Source organism: Coregonus lavaretus (assembly GCF_964263955.1).
Source record: "Coregonus lavaretus genome assembly, chromosome: 2".
NCBI classification, from domain to species: Eukaryota; Metazoa; Chordata; class Actinopteri; order Salmoniformes; family Salmonidae; genus Coregonus; species Coregonus lavaretus.
In genome coordinates, this window is record NC_139989.1 from 72,572,067 (window position 1) to 72,594,546 (window position 22,480).

General features: G+C 44.2%; 1 protein-coding gene across 1 annotated transcript; it reads left to right on the forward strand.

The window, feature by feature from the left end:
- The first annotated feature begins 818 nt into the window (after nucleotides 1-818).
- On the forward strand, nucleotides 819-22,475 carry LOC311141747 (uncharacterized protein). Its single transcript, XM_084177181.1, has 8 exons — nucleotides 819-881; nucleotides 1,764-2,063; nucleotides 2,632-2,721; nucleotides 10,927-11,043; nucleotides 18,554-18,670; nucleotides 18,950-19,034; nucleotides 19,164-19,392; nucleotides 19,746-22,475. Exons 2-8 carry the CDS (start codon nucleotides 1,780-1,782, stop codon nucleotides 20,006-20,008), a joined length of 1,185 nt encoding a protein of 394 aa, XP_084033307.1. The 5' UTR covers nucleotides 819-881; nucleotides 1,764-1,779; the 3' UTR covers nucleotides 20,009-22,475.
- Nucleotides 22,476-22,480: the final 5 nt, after the last annotated feature.

A 22,480-nucleotide genomic window follows, 5' to 3' on the forward strand; every position in this document is an offset into this window, starting at 1 on the left:
TTCAGCGCCTATCGGTCACACATCTACCAAAACCACAGAGCTTTTAAAAGCCAACTTAGATGAGAATTGCCCTCATGATGAATTTGAGACGGGGACTGATCCCATTGAAGATGACATGAGCGATGTAGAGAGTCTGCCAGAGGCTGAATATGTTCAAGCCACAGAGATCAACACTGAGCAGCTAATTGAAGGTCTCAAAAACAATATCTGTCTTTTAATTTTGAAAATCAGGAAAGAACACTGCATCCCAGCTACGGTACAGAATAGCATTGTTGAGGACCTCAGAACCATTTTTGATGCATTGATGACACACTACAGTGATCCTCTCAGGTTTCATCTTACACATAAGCAAATACATGTGGATGAACATGACGATCTCAGGGACTTGCTTAACAACTCTGCAGTATTTGAGGAATACATTAGATGCATAAGCTCTGAGTGGATGCTGGAGCATTACTGTGTGAAAGAATTGGGCATGGTCAGGCCAATTGAAGTACCACTGAGCAACAAAGAAGGTTATAAAACAAGGTGATTTCAATCCAGCTACATGGTCCCCAGGGTATATGAATATAAAGAGACATGAGACAAAACAATCATAATGAATAAGATTACATGGACAGGGGGACCTGATCCTAGGTCAGCACTCCTCCTCTGGGACACTTCCCAGGAGTCACCAGGACCAAGAAACATAACACTTACTGTTGTAAAGTCTAGTTACAGCAGGTGGTTACTTCCATCTAGTGGAAGATACCAATAAAACACTTTATTTTCAGGGTGTGGAGCCTGCTGTGTGAAACAGAAAGTAAATGTGTTCTTTTGTACAGGATCCATTTTGAGACGACAGAGCAGAAAACACGTTATGGAGAGAACTAAAAAATAAAGTGAGTATTTCTAAGTATTTCTGAATAATAATCTATTCTAAAGGACAGAGTAAGACTGAATACCTGGAATGAGATATTACTAGTTAGTAGAACTGCTACTTGAGCTGAGTTGCTGATGCAGTTTTCAAAGTGGAAACTAATCAGTAGGCCCACATGTTATGAGGTAGGCTATTATCATTGTCATTAAAGTAAGTCTATAACTTCAGTTTATTGTTGTTGTAGCCTTGTGTTATTATGTAATTATTAATGGCCATGTTTAGTTAATTCAATTGGAAGTTATCAAGTGTCACCATGGTCACAGTTCTATTTCAATTGCTGATCAGATGTTAGAATGCATTAGATTGAAGGTAACAGTCAGCCAGATTAGGCTACAGGTAAACAAAATAACCTGGCTGTTGTTGACAAGCATGGACCTATTCAGTTCATATCCATATTATTAAAATTTGATTCATTGATTGAAATTACGACCACATCCTCAGTAGCCTATTCCAGCAGGCTACTGGGCAACAGAAGCACTTCCTACCTCAACATCGTCTTGCTATTCATGTTAAATTAATTAATCTGTCAATTTGAACTAAGCAAGCTGCTAAATCATTCAGCTTACATCTTGCCTACATCTTGCCCAGGCTACTGGAGGCTGTCTGAAATAAGATGTAGGCCTATCAGGGGCTATGTTTTGGCCTAGTTTTCAGGCCTGGTGGGTGGATTTTGAGTAGTCATTGGGCTAGAGAAAGTAATTGCATTAAATAACCTGACTGTTTGGATGTGTCTGTTAGTAAACTGTTTTATTTCTAAGAGATAATGAATAAAATAGAACAATTGACCTTCAATAATTAGTTGTCACTGTGTTAACCACAACCAACATGCTGCATCTCTGTTTAGGGGTCAGTGCTCTAAAATGAGTCTCTCTGGGGAGAGAGAGGAGGGGGACCCTGCCCCTAAAATGAGTCTCTCTGGGGAGAGAGAGGAGGGGGGCCCTACCTCTAAAATGAGTCTCTCTGGGGAGAGAGAGGAGGGGGTCCCTGCCTCTAAAATGAGTCTCTCTGGGGAGAGAGAGGAGGGGGTCCCTGCCTCTAAAATGAGTCTCTCTGGGGAGAGAGAGGAGGGGGGCCCTGCCTCTAAAATGAGTCTCTCTGGGGAGAGAGAGGAGGGGGTCCCTGCCTCTAAAATGAGTCTCTTTGGGTGAGTTGACAATATTGTTTAAGAATTTATATTCCAAAACGCTATATGCAAAAAAATCTGAATGTTCTAGATTTTAGATGTGTATGAAAATGATTTTTTTCCCAAAACGCTTTATATCCAATTATATCCAATGTTTAGCTGGAATGTAATGTTCGTATCCTGTATATTTGACTGTGATACGTGGTCGTCTCACCTAGATATTTTAAGATGAATGCACTTACAGATGCAATATCTTAATTTTACCCAGTTTCTCACAACAGGAAAATAATCCTGCAGCAATAGCAAATGTGCATTTTTATGTGGATTATAAATAAGGGGCATTTTTTGTAAGGGCTGATCCATTTTTCATTAGGGCAAATCAAGTCTGAAACTTTAAGTGGAATTTACCCACTTTAGAAGCCTTTATAAAGCCTTGTAGTGGTTTAATAATTTATTTAAACAATAAAAGCTAATTTACCAACATTTCTGAAAATGGATATATAGCGTTTTGGAATGAAACTCTCTTATGTTTCCCCATCTGAGTTCAGAGTAGATGAGAGACGTAATGTTTGTCTCTGTTGTGTTGAAGGTCAATCAAGCAGGAGAGACCAGCCTCCCCTGTACCCAGCTGTGTGTCCATGAAGAGTGACAAGTCTATGGATCCACCTCTAAAATGTAGGTAAGAAGAACTCATGGGTCATGGTCAGTGAGTTTAACAACATTGTCTCTAGTCATTTCTCCTCTCCCATTTTACCATTTTTTTTTGTTGTTTTCATAATCCATAGGCTAATTATTTTTTCCATTTTCATAGTCCTGAAACAATATTAAACTAACACAACATTCCCTCCCTGTGTGTGTGTGTGTGTGTGTGTGTGTGTGTGTGTGTGTGTGCACTCCCTGGATGAGGAGATGTAATCTCTATCCTGATTGCCTAGTCACTTTTACCCCTACCTACATGTACATATTACCTCAATTACCTCAACTACCTGGTATCCCTGCACATTGACTCAGTACTGGTACTCCTTGTATATAGTCTAGTTATTACCTCAACTACCTGGTACCCCTGGACATTGACTCAGTACTGGTACTCCTTGTATATAGTCTAGTTATTACCTCAACTACCTGGTACCCCTGCACATTGACTCAGTACTGGTACTCCTTGTATATAGTCTAGTTATTACCTCAACTACCTGGTACCCCTGCATATTGACTCAGTACTGGTACTCCTTGTATATAGTCTAGTTATTACCTCAACTACCTGGTACCGCTGCACATTGACTCAGTACTGGTACTCCTTGTATATAGTCTAGTTATTACCTCAACTTCCTGGTACCCCTGCACATTGACTCAGTACTGGTACTCCTTGTTTATAGTCTAGTTATTACCTCAACTACCTGGTACCCCTGGACATTGACTCAGTACTGGTACTCCTTGTATATAGTCTAGTTATTACCTCAACTACCTGGTACCCTGCACATTGACTCAGTACTGGTACTCCTTGTATATAGTCTAGTTATTACCTCAACTACCTGGTACCCCTGGACATTGACTCAGTACTGGTACTCCTTGTATATAGTCTAGTTATTACGTCAACTACCTGGTACCCTGCACATTGACTCAGTACTGGTACTCCTTGTATATAGTCTAGTTATTACCTCAACTACCTGGTACCCTGCACATTGACTCAGTACTGGTACTCCTTGTATATAGTCTAGTTATTACCTCAACTACCTGGTACCCCTGCACATTGACTCAGTACTGGTACTCCTTGTATATAGTCTAGTTATTACCTCAACTACCTGGTACCCTGCACATTGACTCAGTACTGGTACTCCTTGTATATAGTCTAGTTATTACCTCAACTACCTGGTACCCCTGCACATTGACTCAGTACTGGTACTCCTTGTATATAGTCTAGTTATTACCTCAACTACCTGGTACCCCTGGACATTTACTCAGTACTGGTACTCCTTGTATATAGTCTAGTTATTACCTCAACTACCTGGTACCCTGGACATTGACTCAGTACTGGTACTCCTTGTATATAGTCTAGTTATTACCTCAACTACCTGGTACCCTGGACATTGACTCAGTACTGGTACTCCTTGTATATAGTCTAGTTATTACCTCAACTACCTGGTACCCCTGCACATTGACTCAGTACTGGTACTCCTTGTATATAGTCTAGTTATTACCTCAACTTCCTGGTACCCCTGCACATTGACTCAGTACTGGTACTCCTTGTATATAGTCTAGTTATTACCTCAACTACCTGGTACCCCTGGACATTGACTCAGTACTGGTACTCCTTGTATATAGTCTAGTTATTACCTCAACTACCTGGTACCCCTGGACATTGACTCAGTACTGGTACTCCTTGTATATAGTCTAGTTATTACGTCAACTACCTGGTACCCTGCACATTGACTCAGTACTGGTACTCCTTGTATATAGTCTAGTTATTACCTCAACTACCTGGTACCCTGCACATTGACTCAGTACTGGTACTCCTTGTATATAGTCTAGTTATTACCTCAACTACCTGGTACCCCTGCACATTGACTCAGTACTGGTACTCCTTGTATATAGTCTAGTTATTACCTCAACTACCTGGTACCCTGCACATTGACTCAGTACTGGTACTCCTTGTATATAGTCTAGTTATTACCTCAACTACCTGGTACCCCTGCACATTGACTCAGTACTGGTACTCCTTGTATATAGTCTAGTTATTACCTCAACTACCTGGTACCCCTGGACATTTACTCAGTACTGGTACTCCTTGTATATAGTCTAGTTATTACCTCAACTACCTGGTACCCTGGACATTGACTCAGTACTGGTACTCCTTGTATATAGTCTAGTTATTACCTCAACTACCTGGTACCCTGGACATTGACTCAGTACTGGTACTCCTTGTATATAGTCTAGTTATTACCTCAACTACCTGGTACCCCTGCACATTGACTCAGTACTGGTACTCCTTGTATATAGTCTAGTTATTACCTCAACTACCTGGTACCCCTGGACATTGACTCAGTACTGGTACTCCTTGTATATAGTCTAGTTATTACCTCAACTACCTGGTACCCTGGACATTGACTCAGTACTGGTACTCCTTGTATATAGTCTAGTTATTACCTCAACTACCTGGTACCCTGGACATTGACTCAGTACTGGTACTCCTTGTATATAGTCTAGTTATTACCTCAACTACCTGGTAACCCTGGACATTGACTCAGTACTGGTACTCCTTGTATATAGTCTAGTTATTACCTCAACTACCTGGTAACCCTGGACATTGACTCAGTACTGGTACTCCTTGTATATAGTCTAGTTATTACCTCAACTACCTGGTACCCTGCACATTGACTCAGTACTGGTACTCCTTGTATATAGTCTAGTTATTACCTCAACTACCTGGTACCCTGCACATTGACTCAGTACTGGTACTCCTTGTATATAGTCTAGTTATTACCTCAACTACCTGGTACCCCTGCACATTGACTCAGTACTGGTACTCCTTGTATATAGTCTAGTTATTACCTCAACTACCTGGTACCCTGGACATTGACTCAGTACTGGTACTCCTTGTATATAGTCTAGTTATTACCTCAACTACCTGGTACCCTGGACATTGACTCAGTACTGGTACTCTGTCACGAACGTCTTCCAAATGAGTAGACCAAAGCGCAGCGCGTTGAGCGAACATGACTTTATTAATTCAAAGTCTGGAACAAAACAACAAAACAAGAACGATTCGTGAAGTCCTCTGCAATACTGACAGAACATGGAACAAAAACCCACAACACCCAAAGGAAAACATACAGATAAATATGGCTCCCAATCAGAGATAACGAGCCGACAGCTGACACTCGTTACCTCCGATTGGGAGTCACATGACTACACAAGAACTAACCAAAACCACACACACCCAAATGAACACACCCTATTCCCAACCTAACCAAAACAAAACCCCAACAAAACGAATACACCCTGGCTCAAATACAAGTCCCGAAGCCAGAGTGTGACAGTACCCCCCCCTAAAGGCGCGGACTGCGACCGCGCCTCAACTAGGGCTAACCAAGGGAGGGCTGGGTGGGCATACCTCTTCGGCGGTGGTTCTGGCTCTGGTCGTGGTCCCCACCCCACCATAGTCACTACCCGCCTCCGTAGCCTCCTCCAACTTAACCCCACCGGATAAAGGGGCAGCACCGGACTAAGAGGCAGCACCGGACTAAGGGGCAGCACCGGACTAAGAGGCAGCACCGGACTAAGAGGCAGCACCGGACTAAGGGGCAGCACCGGACTAAGAGGCAGCACCGGACTAAGGGGCAGCACCGGACTAAGGGGCAGCACCGGACTAAGAGGCAGCACCGGACTAAGGGGCAGCACCGGACTAAGGGGCAGCACCAGGATAAGGGGCAGCACCGGACTAAGGGGCAGCACCGGACTGAATGGCGGATCCTGGCTGGCTGGCTCTGGCGGATCCTGGCTGGCTGACGGATCTGGCTGCTCATGGCTGGCTGACGGATCTGGCTGCTCATGGCAGGCTGACGGATCTGGCTGCTCATGGCTGGCGGAAGGCTCTGGCTGATCCTGTCTGGCGGAAGGCTCTGGCTGATCCTGTCTGGCGGAAGGCTCTGGCTGATCCTGTCTGGCGGAAGGCTCTGGCTGATCCTGTCTGGCGGAAGGCTCTGGCTGATCCTGTCTGGCGGAAGGCTCTGGCTGATCCTGTCTGGCGGAAGGCTCTGGCTGCTCCTGTCTGGCGGAAGGCTTCGGCTGCTCCTGTCTGGCGGACGGCTCTAGCGGCTCCTGTCTGGCGGAAGGCTTTAGCGGCTCCGGTCTGGCGGACGGCTCTGAAGGCTCATGGCAGACGGGCGGCTTATGCAGCGCTTGGCAGACGGACAGTTCAGACGGCGTTGGGCAGACGGGCAGTTCAGGCGCCGTTGGGCAGACAGGCAGTTCAAGCGCCGTTGGGCAGACGGGCAGTTCAGGCGCCGTTGGGCAGACGGGCAGTTCAGGCGCCGTTGGGCAGACGGCAGACTCTGGCCGGCCGAGACGCACTATAGGCCTGGTGCGTGGTGCCGGAACTGGTGGTATCGGGCTGAGTCACGCATCTCAGGTCTAGTGCGGGGAGAAGGAACAGGGCATGCTGGACCCTGGGGACGCACATAAGGCCTAGTGCGTGGTGCCGGAACTGGTGGTCCCGGGCTGAGGACACGCATCTCAGGGCTAGTGCGGGGAGCAGGAACAGGCCGGACCGGGCTGGCGACGCGCACCGTAGGTTTGGTGCGAGTGGCAGGAACAGGCCGGGTCGGGCTGGCGACGCGCACCGTAGACTTGGTGCGGGTGGCAGGAACAGGCCGGACCGGGCTGGCGACGCGCACCGTAGGTTTGGTGCGAGTGGCAGGAACAGGCCGGGTCGGGCTGGCGACGTACACCGTAGGCTTAGTACGTGGAGCAGGAACCGGCCGGGCTGGACTGGCGACGCACACCGTGGGTCTGGTACGTGGAGCAGGAACAGGTCGGGCTGGACTGGCGACGCACACCGTGGGCTTGATGCGTGGAGTAGGAACAGGCCGGTCCGTACTGGGAACACACACCACTGGCCTTAACCGGGGATCAGGAACGGGCCGGACCGGACTGGTAATACACCTCAGTCTCTTACGCCGTGCCTCAACTGCTTCCCTCCCTCTATTCGCCAATGGCTCCCGTAATCCGGTAGCCTTCTCTCCACGTCTCTCTGTGGCAGCCTCCTGCTGCCCAGCCGCCCAAGCCATGTGCCCCCCCCAAAAAACTTTTTGGGGTTGCCTCTCGTCCTTCCGACGATGACCCTGCTGACGCCGTTGCTCCTCTCTCGCCAGGGCCTTGATCTTCCCCCAAGGTCCCTTGCCCCCGAGCATGTCCTCCCAGGTCCAGGACCCCTGCCCGTCCAAGATCTGCTCCCACGTCCAGGCTGCCTGCTCCTGGACACGCTGCTTGGTCTTGGTCTGGTGGGTTTTTCTGTCACGAACGTCTTCCAAATGAGTAGACCAAAGCGCAGCGCGTTGAGCGAACATGACTTTATTAATTCAAAGTCTGGAACAAAACAACAAAACAAGAACGATTCGTGAAGTCCTCTGCAATACTGACAGAACATGGAACAAAAACCCACAACACCCAAAGGAAAACATACAGATAAATATGGCTCCCAATCAGAGATAACGAGCCGACAGCTGACACTCGTTACCTCCGATTGGGAGTCACATGACTACACAAGAACTAACCAAAACCACACACACCCAAATGAACACACCCTATTCCCAACCTAACCAAAACAAAACCCCAACAAAACGAATACACCCTGGCTCAAATACAAGTCCCGAAGCCAGAGTGTGACATACTCCTTGTATATAGTCTAGTTATTACCTCAACTACCTGGTACCCTGGACATTGACTCAGTACTGGTACTCCTTGTATATAGTCTAGTTATTACCTCAACTACCTGGTACCTCTGCACATTGACTCAGTACTGGTACTCCTTGTATATAGTCTAGTTATTACCTCAACTACCTGGTACCCCTGGACATTGACTCAGTACTGGTATTCCTTGTATATAGTCTAGTTATTACCTCAACTACCTGGTACCCTGGACATTGACTCAGTACTGGTACTCCTTGTATATAGTCTAGTTATTACCTCAACTACCTGGTACCCCTGGACATTGACTCAGTACTGGTACTCCTTGTATATAGTCTAGTTATTACCTCAACTACCTGGTACCCCTGCACATTGACTCAGTACTGGTACTCCTTGTATATAGTCTAGTTATTACCTCAACTTCCTGGTACCCTGCACATTGACTCAGTACTGATACTCCTTATAGCCTCATTATTGTTATTTTATTATGTTACTATTTCCTTTTTTTATTTAGCTAATTTTTGTTACTTTTTAACTAAATTGTTGGGAAAGGGCTCGTAAGTAAGCATTTCACGGTAAAGTGTACCACTGTTGTATTCGGCGCATGTGACATACAATTTCATTTGATTTAATTTGAAGGTCATGCGTAAAAACATGTCATCAGGTCGAGCAGTCGTCTCACGCCGAACTGCGCATGTGCAGGCCGTCAAATCAAAGGCACTCCTTCCATATAAAGTTGTTTTTGACTAACATGAAAACGTGTCAGTTTGTCACTTTCACGAGGTTGAAGTAATAATGTGTTCAACTACTAAAGACAGAACATTTATAAAATTAACAAATCAATCAATCCAAATTAGATTTGTCACATGCTCCTAATACAACAGGTGTAGACCTTACTGTGAAATGCTTACTTACGAGCCCTTAACCAACAATGCTGAGTTAAAAAATGTTTTACTAACAACTAAGGAAGTCATTTTTACTTCTTTGACTTCTCAAACCCTAAACCCTGGCCTGGTCTGCTTCATATGCGTACCACAATTGTATATTTTTTTTACATCAGCAGTTGTCACAAAGTGCTTATATAGAAACCCAGTCTAAAACCCCAAAGAGCAAGCAATGCAGATGTAGAAGCACGGTGGCTAGGAAAAACTCCCTAGAAAGGCAGGAACCTAGGAAGAAACCTAGAGAGGAACCAGGCTCTGAGGGGTGGCCAGTCCTCTTCTGGCTGTGCTGGGGGGAGATTATAAGGGTACATGGCCATTAAGGCCAGATCGTTCTTCAAGATTTTCAAATGTTCATGACCAGCAGGGTCAAATAATAATCACTGTGGTTATAGAGGGTGCAACACGTCAGCATCTCAGAAGTAAATGTCAGTTGGCTGTTATAATAATAATATGCCATTTAGCAGACGCTTTTATCCAAAGCGACTTACAGTCATGCGTGTATACATTTTTGTGTATGGGTGGTCCCGGGGATCGAACCCACTACCTTGGCGTTACAAGCGCCATGCTCTACCAGCTGAGCTACAGAGGACCACATAGCCGAGCATTCAGAGGTCGAGACAGCAGGTGTTGTAGAGAGAGAGAAGGAGAGGGAGAGAGAGAGAGGGTCGAAACAGCAGGTTCGGGACAAGGTCGCACGTCCTGTGAACAGGTCAGAGTTCCATATCCGCAGGCAGACCAGTAGAAACTGGATCAGCAGCATGACAAGGTATCACATCCGGTGGAGCATGTATCGATACTGATAGGATCAAAAGAAAGGGAGTGCTGCTCTCGGATCAGTTTTCTCCATTAAAATCTTTCCTTATAATTATAATTATTTCACAATGCTGACCAGGGATCAGCTTCTAGAAAGATATTACTACCTACGGGTGCAAATATTGAGGTAGTTTATTCTAATGCTTACACAATAAAAATGCACTAAATCACAGATTCGGCACATCATTGTTCACATGTTAGGCTACACATCATGAAATATATTGAGACAAATTACAGACAGTAGTCTACAAGTAGCAAAATATAACTAAATATATTGAACATTGAATATATTTCAATATGATTGAAATAGGCCTATAGCCTACTGTTTATATTGTAATGCAGTCATCTCGGTTTTCATTTGAAGCACATTTTCATACGTCCCTTGTTTGAATCAATTGCAAAGACATTGGCAACTTTGTATTTGTATTCAACTTTGTTCTGAATTTATTGGATTTTGCAAAAAAAAACATTTGTCTCTCTAAAATGAAGCCATTAATTGATCGATTTTAAAGAAACACATGTCTGTTATTGAACAACCACCTGCCATGATTAGATGGTGAGAAAACACAACCATTTATTTGATCATTTCTTTAAACAATAGAAGCTAATTTACTAACATTTCTGAAAATTGATATATAGCGTTTTGGAATGAAACTCTTCTTATGTTTCCCCATCTGAGCTCAGAGTAGATGAGAGATGTAATGTTTGTCTCTGTTGTGTTGAAGTCCAATCAAGCAGGAGAGACCAGCCTCCCCTGTACCCAGCTGTGTGTCCATGAAGAGTGACAAGTCTATGAATCGTCCTATAGTGTTCAGAGAGGGAGACTTTTCTACTGAACAAAGGTAAGAAGAACTCATGGGTCATGGTCAGTGAGTTAAACAACACTGTCTCTAGTCATTTCTCCTCTCCCATTTTCTCATTTATTTTAGTTGTTTTCATAATCCATAGGCTAATCCTTTTTTCCATTTTCATAGTCCTGAAACAATATTAAACAAACACTACATTCCCTCCCTGTGTGTGTGTGTGTGTGTGTGTGTGTGTGTGTGTGTGTGTGTGTGTGTGTGTGTGTGTGTGTGAGTGTGTGTGCACTCCCTGGATGAGGAGATGTAATCTCTATCCTGATTGCCTAGTCACTTTTACCCCTACCTACATGTACATATTACCTCAATTACCTCAACTACCTGGTACCCCTGCACATTGACTCAGTACTGGTACTCCTTGTATATAGTCTAGTTATTACCTCAACTACCTGGTACCCCTGCTCATTGACTCAGTACTGGTACTCCTTGTATATAGTCTAGTTATTACCTCAACTACCTGGTACCCCTGGACATTGACTCAGTACTGGTACTCCTTGTATATAGTCTAGTTATTACCTCAACTACCTGGTACCCCTGCTCATTGACTCAGTACTGGTACTCCTTGTATATAGTCTAGTTATTACCTCAACTACCTGGTACCCCTGGACATTGACTCAGTACTGGTACTCCTTGTATATAGTCTAGTTATTACCTCAACTACCTGGTACGCCTGCACATTGACTCAGTACTGGTACTCCTTGTATATAGTCTAGTTATTACCTCAACTACCTGGTACCCCTGCATATTGACTCAGTACTGGTACTCCTTGTATATAGTCTAGTTATTACCTCAACTACCTGGTACCGCTGCACATTGACTCAGTACTGGTACTCCTTGTATATAGTCTAGTTATTACCTCAACTTCCTGGTACCCCTGCACATTGACTCAGTACTGGTACTCCTTGTATATAGTCTAGTTATTACCTCAACTACCTGGTACCCCTGGACATTGACTCAGTACTGGTACTCCTTGTATATAGTCTAGTTATTACCTCAACTACCTGGTACCCTGGACATTGACTCAGTACTGGTACTCCTTGTATATAGTCTAGTTATTACCTCAACTACCTGGTACCCTGGACATTGACTCAGTACTGGTACTCCTTGTATATAGTCTAGTTATTACCTCAACTACCTGGTACCCTGGACATTGACTCAGTACTGGTACTCCTTGTATATAGTCTAGTTATTACCTCAACTACCTGGTACCCCTGCACATTGACTCAGTACTGGTACTCCTTGTATATAGTCTAGTTATTACCTCAACTACCTGGTACCCCTGGACATTGACTCAGTACTGGTATTCCTTGTATATAGTCTAGTTATTACCTCAACTACCTGGTACCCTGGACATTGACTCAGTACTGGTACTCCTTGTATATAGTCTAGTTATTACCTCAACTACCTGGTACCCCTGCACATTGACTCAGTACTGGTACTCCTTGTATATAGTCTAGTTATTACCTCAACTTCCTGGTACCCTGCACATTGACTCAGTACTGATACTCCTTATAGCCTCATTATTGTTATTTTATTATGTTACTATTTCCTTTTTTTATTTAGCTAATTTTTGTTACTTTTTAACTAAATTGTTGGTAAAGGGCTCGTAAGTAAGCATTTCACGGTAAAGTGTACCACTGTTGTATTCGGCGCATGTGACATACAATTTCATTTGATTTAATTTGAAGTTCATGCGTAAAAACATATCATCAGGTCGAGCAGTCGTCTCACGCCGAACTGCGCATGTGCAGGCCGTCAAATCAAAGGCACTCCTTCCATATAAAGTTGTTTTTGACTAACATGAAAACGTGTCAGTTTGTCACTTTCACGAGGTTGAAGTAATAATGTGTTCAACTACTAAAGACAGAACATTTATAAAATTAACAAATCAATCAATCCAAATTAGATTTGTCACATGCTCCTAATACAACAGGTGTAGACCTTACTGTGAAATGCTTACTTACGAGCCCTTAACCAACAATGCTGAGTTAAAAAATGTTTTACTAACAACTAAGGAAGTCATTTTTACTTCTTTGACTTCTCAAACCCTAAACCCTGGCCAGGTCTGCTTCATATGCGTGCCACAATTGTATATTTTTTTTACATCAGCAGTTGTCACAAAGTGCTTATATAGAAAACCAGTCTAAAACCCCAAAGAGCAAGCAATGCAGATGTAGAAGCACGGTGGCTAGGAAAAACTCCCTAGAAAGGTAGGAACCTAGGAAGAAACCTAGAGAGGAACCAGGCTCTGAGGGGTGGCCAGTCCTCTTCTGGCTGTGCTGGGGGGAGATTATAAGGGTACATGGCCATTAAGGCCAGATCGTTCTTCAAGATTTTCAAATGTTCATGACCAGCAGGGTCAAATAATAATCACTGTGGTTATAGAGGGTGCAACACGTCAGCATCTCAGAAGTAAATGTCAGTTGGCTGTTATAATAATAATAATAATATGCCATTTAGCAGACGCTTTTATCCAAAGCGACTTACAGTCATGCGTGCATACATTTTTGTGTATGGGTGGTCCCGGGGATCGAACCCACTACCTTGGCGTTACAAGCGCCGTGCTCTACCAGCTGAGCTACAGAGGACCACATAGCCGAGCATTCAGAGGTCGAGACAGCAGGTGTTGTAGAGAGAGAGAAGGAGAGGGAGAGAGAGAGAGGGTCGAAACAGCAGGTTCGGGACAAGGTCGCACGTCCTGTGAACAGGTCAGAGTTCCATATCCGCAGGCAGACCAGTAGAAACTGGATCAGCAGCATGACAAGGTATCACGTCCGGTGGAGCATGTATCAATACTGATAGGATCAAAAGAAGGGGAGCGCAGCTCTTGGATCAGTTTTCTCCATTAAAATCTTTCCATAACATTATAATTATTTCACAATACTGACAACGGATCAGCTTCTAGAAAGATATTACTTCCTACGGCTGCAAATATTGAGGTAGTTTATTCTAATGCTTACACAATAAAAATGCACTAAATCACAGATTCGGCACATCATTGGGAACATGTTAGGCTACACTTCATGAAATATATTGAGACAAATTACAGACAGTAGTCTACAAGTAGCAAAATAAAACTAAATATATTGAACATTGTATATATTCCAATATGATTGAAATAGGCCTATAGCCTGCTGGTTATATTGTAATGCAGTCATCTCGGTTTTCATTTGAAGCAAATGTGTGTACTTCCCTTGTTTGAATCAATTGCAAAGACATTGGCAACTTTGTATTTGTAGTCAACTTTGTTCTGAATTTATCTGCGGTCACAGAGAGACGGATAAACCATGTGATTCTATGTTTAGCGGAGATCTTCTGTGTATAAAGTGACGCGGGAGGGCAAAAAAGCATCTAACGACGCACTTGGCTGTTCTACAAGTGGTCTGAGGCAGGTGTTAGAATATGAGCGTTTTCAAGTGCAACGTTAATAACGATGGTTTTGGGAAACAGCTCAGAGATTTTACAATGCTCCTACGAAGGTTCTAATGATGAACTTAGCCTTAAGATGCTTTTGGGATACCAGGCCCTGGACAAAAACATCTGCTAAATTCAAAGGTAAATGTTTTATATACAGATCTCATATTACTGAATTTATTTTATTAAACAATTTTTTATATTGATGTTACAAATGTATCATGTATACAGTTCTTTATAAAATAATGTAGTTATTTGTTACATTTGACTCTGTAAAACCTAGTAGTACTACTTATTTCTCTAAGAGTGAAGCAGATATATATATTATTACTGTGTAAAACCTAGCAGTACTACTTATTTCTCTGAGAGTGAGGCAGATCTACATTCAAGAATTAGTTGTCACTGTGTTAACCACAACCAACATGCTATATCTCTGTTTAGGGGTTAGTGGTCTAAAATTAGTCTGTCTGGGGAGAGAGAGGACCAATTTTCTACTCTGAGACGCTTTTTGGATACGTGCCCAGATCTCAAAATATTGTTTTAAAAAACGAAAAAAATTTGTTTGACATAATAAAAAAAGAATATCACTAATGTACCCGACTGTAAAGACTTGGTTTAGTTTATTGTGTGGCAGTGCTCATGTCCGCGTTCTGGAACTGTCCGCGTCCCCGTACAGAACTGTCCGCGTCCACGTACGGTTTGGCGCCAAGCATATTGTCCAGTTACGCGCAGAGTGGTCTGAGGTGATGTTGGGGAATAACGACGGAGTTCGTTACAGTGTTGAGACACCGAAATGTATTGTTCAATTTGCTTTTTGCGTAATGGTCAGTGACAGTATGAGTGTAGCCAGATCCTTTTCACTCGCTATTCTTGTTTAATTGTGTGGTTCACCGGATTCGTCATCATCCTCGAGGGACAGACGAACGACCTGCCAGTTAGCCAAGCTAGTCGGTACAGCTAGCTAAGCTAGCTACTCTACCAGCAGCATCCTAGTTATCCTAGCTACCACTACATCATCACCGGCTGCTTGCATTTCTTGTGGACCGATGGAGCTCCCGGGTTGTTTCTTCCACCTGTTAAATACCGTGGAGGGCTTCTCCCTCTCTCGTTGACGGATGCTGGCCTACGCTCCCTCTGTCCGGTTCTCCTCTCTTCACTAGATGGACGGTAACTTTAGTGTTTAATCCCTCTGTGTCCAAGGACTGAACTTTTGAATATTATTTTCGGGGCGCCTCAAGTGACATTTTTTTACAACCTTTATTTCTGATAAAATTAGTTAATTGCATCCGCCATTGGAGCCCAGTTTCATAATATTACCTTCTGTCCCTGGTTATGAAGTGATTGCGAAAAAACAGGCCTTATTTTAGGGCATTTTCACCCTACCAGCTCCTATTAGTTCTATTGAGCTCCGTGACACCGACTCGCCTTCAGAACGTTCTATTCCCAGCCCATTGTTCTGCGTCACAATGCCAGCTTCACTATTGTTATCAATGAGACCTGCCTGCGTTAACCCTGTAGGTTTACCTCAGGTAACTTATTATTACCAAGGTTACAGCTACTTGGTGAGCGTTAACCCTGTAGGTTTACCTCAGGTAACTGATTATTACCAAGGTTACAGCTACTTGGTGAGCGTTAACCCTGTAGGTTTACCTCAGGTAACTTATTATTAACAAGGTTACGAATGCTGCGCAGGTTCACTGAGTTGCAAACCAAATGGGTATAATGGGGTGATTGTTGTCTAATCGGGTGGTCTAGCGAATGGATTTGTAGATCTGACGCAGTTGCTACCTTAGATTATGAGCCTAGCAAGTGTCATGAAGTGTCAGGTCTCCCGAGTGGTGCAGTGGTCTAGTGCCACTAGAGATCCTTGTTGTCGTAGCCGGCTGAGACCGGGAGACCCGTGGGTTCGCTTCCCACGGGGGGCCAGTATGAAAAAATAAATAAATAATGTATGCACTCACTAACTGTAAATCGCTCTGGATAAGAGCGTCTGCTAAATGACGTAAATGTAATGAATGAGTTATGTAGTATCCACATACGGCCACAAGGAGGCGCAAGAGTGCCATAAACCCATACTGTTTTTTACCATATAAACCCTAAACCTAACAATCAATCAAATGTATTTATAAAGCCCTTTTTACACCAGCAGATGTCACAAAGTGCTATACAGAAACTCTTACCCTACTTATAACCTATTTTAGCGGTAACCCTAACACCTAATTCTAGGGTAGGGTAGCCTAGAACACTTTTATAAACTATTTTAGTAATAATATTATCATAGTAAATACAATTATATTATTAAATAGCGTTTTGATTATTTTGTTGTTATTTTATTATATGTATAATTCCAAGACACATTTGTTTTATTTTTCAAATGTGGTTTGAATTGGGTGACCTAGTAACCTCTGTGTGAAAGTCCAGCAATTGGCGTGGGGCAGGTTTGAGACTGATCTAATACACTTTATTTCTCAGCTGCCTCACCAACGTCTGTACGTGACTTAATAACTTTTAATTGCTAAATATTTCCAATAGATGGCATCATAAGACCACGAAGCATCAGTTATAGGCTACAAGCAGCAATTTGATTGACATAAAATAGCATGCATGATTTTCTAAAATGGTCACTCATTACTTTAGTTAGCTATATATCTCGTATTAGGCCTGTGTTGCTTTTGGAAGAGCAATTCATTAGTGACTATAGCAGGTGTTGAACCCCTGGTAAATAATCACTAGTCAGATGCTCCAACCTCAACCCTAGTATACATGCATTTTTAAATATCTGATATTGCGATTAAACAACCTCGGAATAGAAAAGACAAGAGTGCGTCTTCCAGCCCACCAATAAATTACATCATGCAACCCTCGCGGTTAGCAAATGTACCTCAACATGCCCCTCGCTTGTGCTAGAAGGCAGAGTGCTCGCTGCTGGTTGATGAATCTGACAATGAATGTACTAGGAAAATACGTTTTTCTCGACCAGAGGTGACTAAATTAATGTTCAGGCTTATTGATAATCGTTATAGTAATCAAGTATAATTTCAAAACATGAGCATAAAACAGGTAATAATAAACATGAATCATCATTATATTATTTCACAGTAATGTGTTAAATGCTTTTTCAGTCGTTCCTCTTGCGTTAGCAGTGTGGAAAGGGACAGTAAAAAGCGTGTGCAGGAGTTTTCCTGTGAGGGGGAGTGGTGGTGTATCCAGGGAGAAAACTAAACAAATCTTCTGAAATGTCATTTGTGGTCTTATGCTGCCATCTATTGGAATTATATAGTAACTGCAGTAGTACTGAATAAAGTATATCCTTACTAAAGTAGTAATTACTCAGAATTACAAAATATGACATTTTATATTTCATTTGACCAGTTACGACCATAAAATAACAATTTATAGCATAACAAACAATGAAACTGACATAAATCAAAAACACCATACATTTAGTTAACTATATATATATACTATTTATTTAGATGGGTGACATTATCTGCCAAAGTAACACCACTGTAGATAAAGAAGAGCTCTCCAGTAGGTGAACCAAAACATTCAAAGACCATTTTCTCAAAACTCTACAAGTTTATCATCTTTCGAAGCAGAATTACTTTCCCATTGTTCCTCAACTGTAGTGTATGATATACCTTTTTCTAGCTGAGTCTCTACTTTTATCCAATGTAAAAAACACAATTTCAAATGTTGCTACATAAAATCGAATCGAGCCGGTCGGTCACATTTGACTGTATAAAACCTAGCAGTACTACTTATTTCTCTGAGAGTGAGGCAGATATTTATTATTGTGTAAAACATAGCAGTAATACTTATTTCTCTGAGAGGGAGGCAGATATATAATATTACTGTGTAAAGCCTAGCAGTACTACTTGTTTCTCTGAGAGTGAGACAGATTTTAAACAAATACATGTCTCCAATCTCTTTCATAATTTCTTTAAACAATAAAAGCTAATTTACCAACATTTCTGAAAATGGATATATAGCGTTTTGGAATGAAACTCTTCTTATGTTTCGCCATCTGAGCTCAGAGTAGATGAGAGATGTAATGTTTGTCTCTGTTGTGTTGAAGCCCAATCAAGCAGGAGAGACCAGCCTCCCCTGTACCCAGCTGTGTGTCCATGAAGAGTGACCAGTCTATGGAACAACCTATAGAGTTTAGAGAGGGAGACTTTTCTACTGAACAAAGGTAAGAAGAACTCATGGGTCATGGTCAGTGAGTTAAACAACACTGTCTCTAGTCATTTCTCCTCTCCCATTTTCCCATTTATTTTTGTTGTTTTCATAATCCATAGGCTAAACCTTTTTTCCATTTTCATAGTCCTGAAACAATATTAAACAAACACTACATTCCCTCCCTGTGTGTGTGTGTGTGTGTGTGTGTGTGTGTGTGTGTGTGTGTGTGTGTGTGTGTGTGTGTGTGTGTACTCCTTGGATGAGGAGATGTAATCTCATGTTTTGTCCACAGAAACCAACAGAAGAGATCAGAGTCAGAGATTCTCAGTGGTCAGTCTTCCCAGAGTCATCAAACAGACCTGGCCTCCATATTCAGTGTATGTGGTCCTGTTATGTACATTTGTTTTTGTTTACCTCAAGTAAAGTTGATCTGTCAATCATTCATTAATATGTTAATGAGAAAGCATTTAGTCTCTTGCTTAACTTATTTACTTGATTTATTTCAGTTGCTTGAAGAGAATATTATGACATTTGTGAAGAACGAGCTGAAGATGTTCAGGAGGATTCTTAGTCCAGAACTCCCAGAAGGCTTTGAGAGTCAGAAGCAGGATAAGGAAGTGGTGGATGCTGAAGATGAGAAGCAGGAGAGCAGTGCCAGAGAGGGGGCTCTGAAGATCACACTGCACGTCCTGAGGAAAATGAACCAGAAGGAGCTTGCTGACACACTGGAGAAAAGTAAGAGCTGTCTGCCTCATGTTGAATGCTAATTTAGAACATTTAAAAGCTGTAGCTAAAGTACAGCTAAAGTAGCTGTGTAACTCAATGATATTGTTGTAGCATTAACACAACACCTAGTGACCTCATCAAGGAGCAGCAGGGATGTGTTGTGTTGTGTTGCGTTGTGTTGAGTTGAGAGAGAGAGAGAGAGAGAGAGAGAGAGAGAGTCTGTAATGCATTACGAAAACATTTACACATTTATACAGTCAGTTAAGAGAATAAAGTATTATAATTTAAAATGTTATAACAGTCCTAGAATACTGTAGGCATTAAAACAGACGTAATATTAATATCCTCTGTGTTATTTCTAGATTCAGATGAGTGTGCTGTGATTCTTCAACGTCAACTCAAATCTAATCTAAAGAAGAAGTTTCAATGTGTATTTGAGGGGATCGCTAAACAAGGAAACCCAACACTTCTCAATAAGATCTACACAGAGCTCTACATCACAGAGGGTGGAACAGGAGAGGTCAATAATGAACATGAGCTGAGACAGATTGAGACAACAACCAGGAAACAAGCAAGACCAGAGACTGCAGTTGTGACACTCTGGCTCCGGGACGTTTGTATTTGAGCCAGGGTGTATTTTGTTTTGTTGGGTTTTGGTTTGGTTATGTTGGGTATTTGGGTGTATTTCTATGTTTGCATTTCTGTGGGGTTCATTTCTAGGTTTGGTCAATGACTCCCAATCGGAGGTAACGAGTGTCAGCTGTCGGCTCGTTATCTCTGATTGGGAGCCATATTTATCTGTATGTTTCCTTTGGGTGTTGTGGGTTTTTGTTCCGAAGTCATAGTTTGCCAGTGTTCCGTTTCGGTCTGTGTACCGTGGACTTCATTGAGTCGTCTTTTTTGTTTTGTAGTTCTATAACCTTTATTTAATAAAGTCATGTTTCTTGGACACGCTGCGCCTTGGTCATACTTAGACGACATAGACGACCGTGACAGAGAAACCCACCATCATAGGACCAAGCAGCGTGTCAAGCGGCAACAGGACCCTGCTCCTAAGGATTCATGGACATGGGGGGAGATACTGGCTGGAAAGGGTCCTTGGGCACAACCGGGAGAATATCGCCGCCCTCGTGAAGAGCTGGAGGCAGCTAAAGCCGAGAGGAGGCGGTATGAGGAGGCAGCACGGAGTCAAGGCTGGAAGCCCGTGGGTACTACCCAAAAATTTCTTGGGGGGGGGCTTAAAGGGAGTGTGGCGAAGTCAGGTAGGAGACCTTGCGCCTACTCCCTGGACTTACCGTGGAGAGCGAGAGTACGGGCAGACACCGTGTTACGCAGTAGAGCGCATGGTGTCTCCTGTACGCAGGCATAGCCTGGTTCGGTACATTCCAGCTCCACGTATCGGCCGGGTTAGAGTGAGCGTTGAGCCAGATGTCATGAAGCCGGCCCAACGCATCCGGCTACCAGTGCGTCTTCTCGGGCCGGCGTACATGGCACCAGCCTTACGCATGGTGTTCCCGGTTCGCCCACATAGGCCGGTGCGGGTTATTCCACCTCCCCGTACTGGTCGGGCGACGGGGAGCATCAACCCGGGTAAGGTTGGGCAGGCTCAGTGCTCAAGGGGGCCAGTAAGCCTGCACGGTCCGGTATTTCCGGCGCCACCTCCCCGCTCCAGCTCAGTACCACCAGTGCCTACACCACGCACCAAGCCTCCTGTGTGTTCCCCGAGTCCTGTGCGTCCTGTTGCTGCTCTCCGCACTAGGCCTTATGTGCGTTCCCAGGGTCCAGCATGCCCTGTTGCTTCTCCCCGCACTAGCCCTGAGATGCGTGTCCTCAGCCCGGTACCTCCAGTTCCGGCACCACGCACCAGGCCTACGGTGCGCCTCAGACGGCCAGAGTCTGCCGTCTGCCCAACGGGGCCTGAACTGCCCGTCTGCCCAAAGGCGCTTGAACTGGCCGTCTGGACTGAGCCTGCAAAGTCGCCCGTCTGCCATGAGCCTTCAGAGCCGTCCGCCAGACCGGAGCCGCTAGAGCCTTCCGCCAGACAGGATCAGCCAGAGCCTTCCGCCAGACAGGATCAGTCAGAGCCTTCCGCCAGCCATGAGCAGCCAGATCCGTCAGCCAGCCATGAGCAGCCAGATCCTTCAGCCAGCCATGAGCAGCCAGATCCGTCAGCCGGCCATGAGCAGCCAGATCCGTCAGCCAGCCATGAGCAGCCAGATCCTTCAGCCAGCCATGAGCAGCCAGATCCGTCGGCCAGCCATGAGCAGCCAGATCCGTCGGCCAGCCATGAGCAGCCAGATCCGTCAGCCAGCCATGAGCAGCCAGATCCGTCAGCCAGCCATGAGCAGCCAGATCCTTCAGCCAGCCATGAGCCGTCCAGCCAGGATCCGCCAGAGCCGTCCAGCCGGGACCCGCCAGAGCCAGCCAGCCAGGATCCGCCATTGAGTCCGGTGCTGTCCCTTAGCCCGGTGCTGCCCCTTATCCTGGTGCTGCCCCTTAGTCCGGTGCTGCCCCTTAGTCCGGTGCTGCCCTTTAGTCCGGTGCCGCCCCTTAATCCAGTGGGGTTTAGTTGGGGGGTGGTCATGTGGAGGAGGCTACGGAAGCGGATAGTGACTAAGGTGGGGTGGGGACCACGACCAGGGCCAGAACCGCCACCGTGGACAGACGCCCACCCAGACCCTCCCCTAGACTGTATGCTGGTGCGCCCGGAGGTCGCACCTTTAGGGGGGGGTACTGTGACACTCTGGCTCCGGGACGTTTGTATTTGAGCCAGGGTGTATTTTGTTTTGTTGGGTTTTGGTTTGGTTATGTTGGGTATTTGGGTGTATTTCTATGTTTGCATTTCTGTGGGGTTCATTTCTAGGTTTGGTCAATGACTCCCAATCGGAGGTAACGAGTGTCAGCTGTCGGCTCGTTATCTCTGATTGGGAGCCATATTTATCTGTATGTTTTCCTTTGGGTGTTGTGGGTTTTTGTTCCGAAGTCATAGTTTGCCAGTGTTCCGTTTCGGTCTGTGTACCGTGGACTTCATTGAGTCGTCTTTTTTGTTTTGTAGTTCTATAACCTTTATTTAATAAAGTCATGTTTCTTGGACACG

Bases quoted from the DNA above. Each gene is read 5' to 3' on its own strand.
- LOC311141747 (XM_084177181.1), top strand. From the start codon at position 1,780: ATGAGTCTCTCTGGGGAGAGAGAGGAGGGGGACCCTGCCCCTAAAATG. The intron at 2,064-2,631 runs GTGAGTTGACAA...GTTGTGTTGAAG, and splicing joins TCTAAAATGAGTCTCTTTGG to GTCAATCAAGCAGGAGAGAC. The intron at 18,671-18,949 runs GTAAGAAGAACT...TTTTGTCCACAG, and splicing joins GACTTTTCTACTGAACAAAG to AAACCAACAGAAGAGATCAG.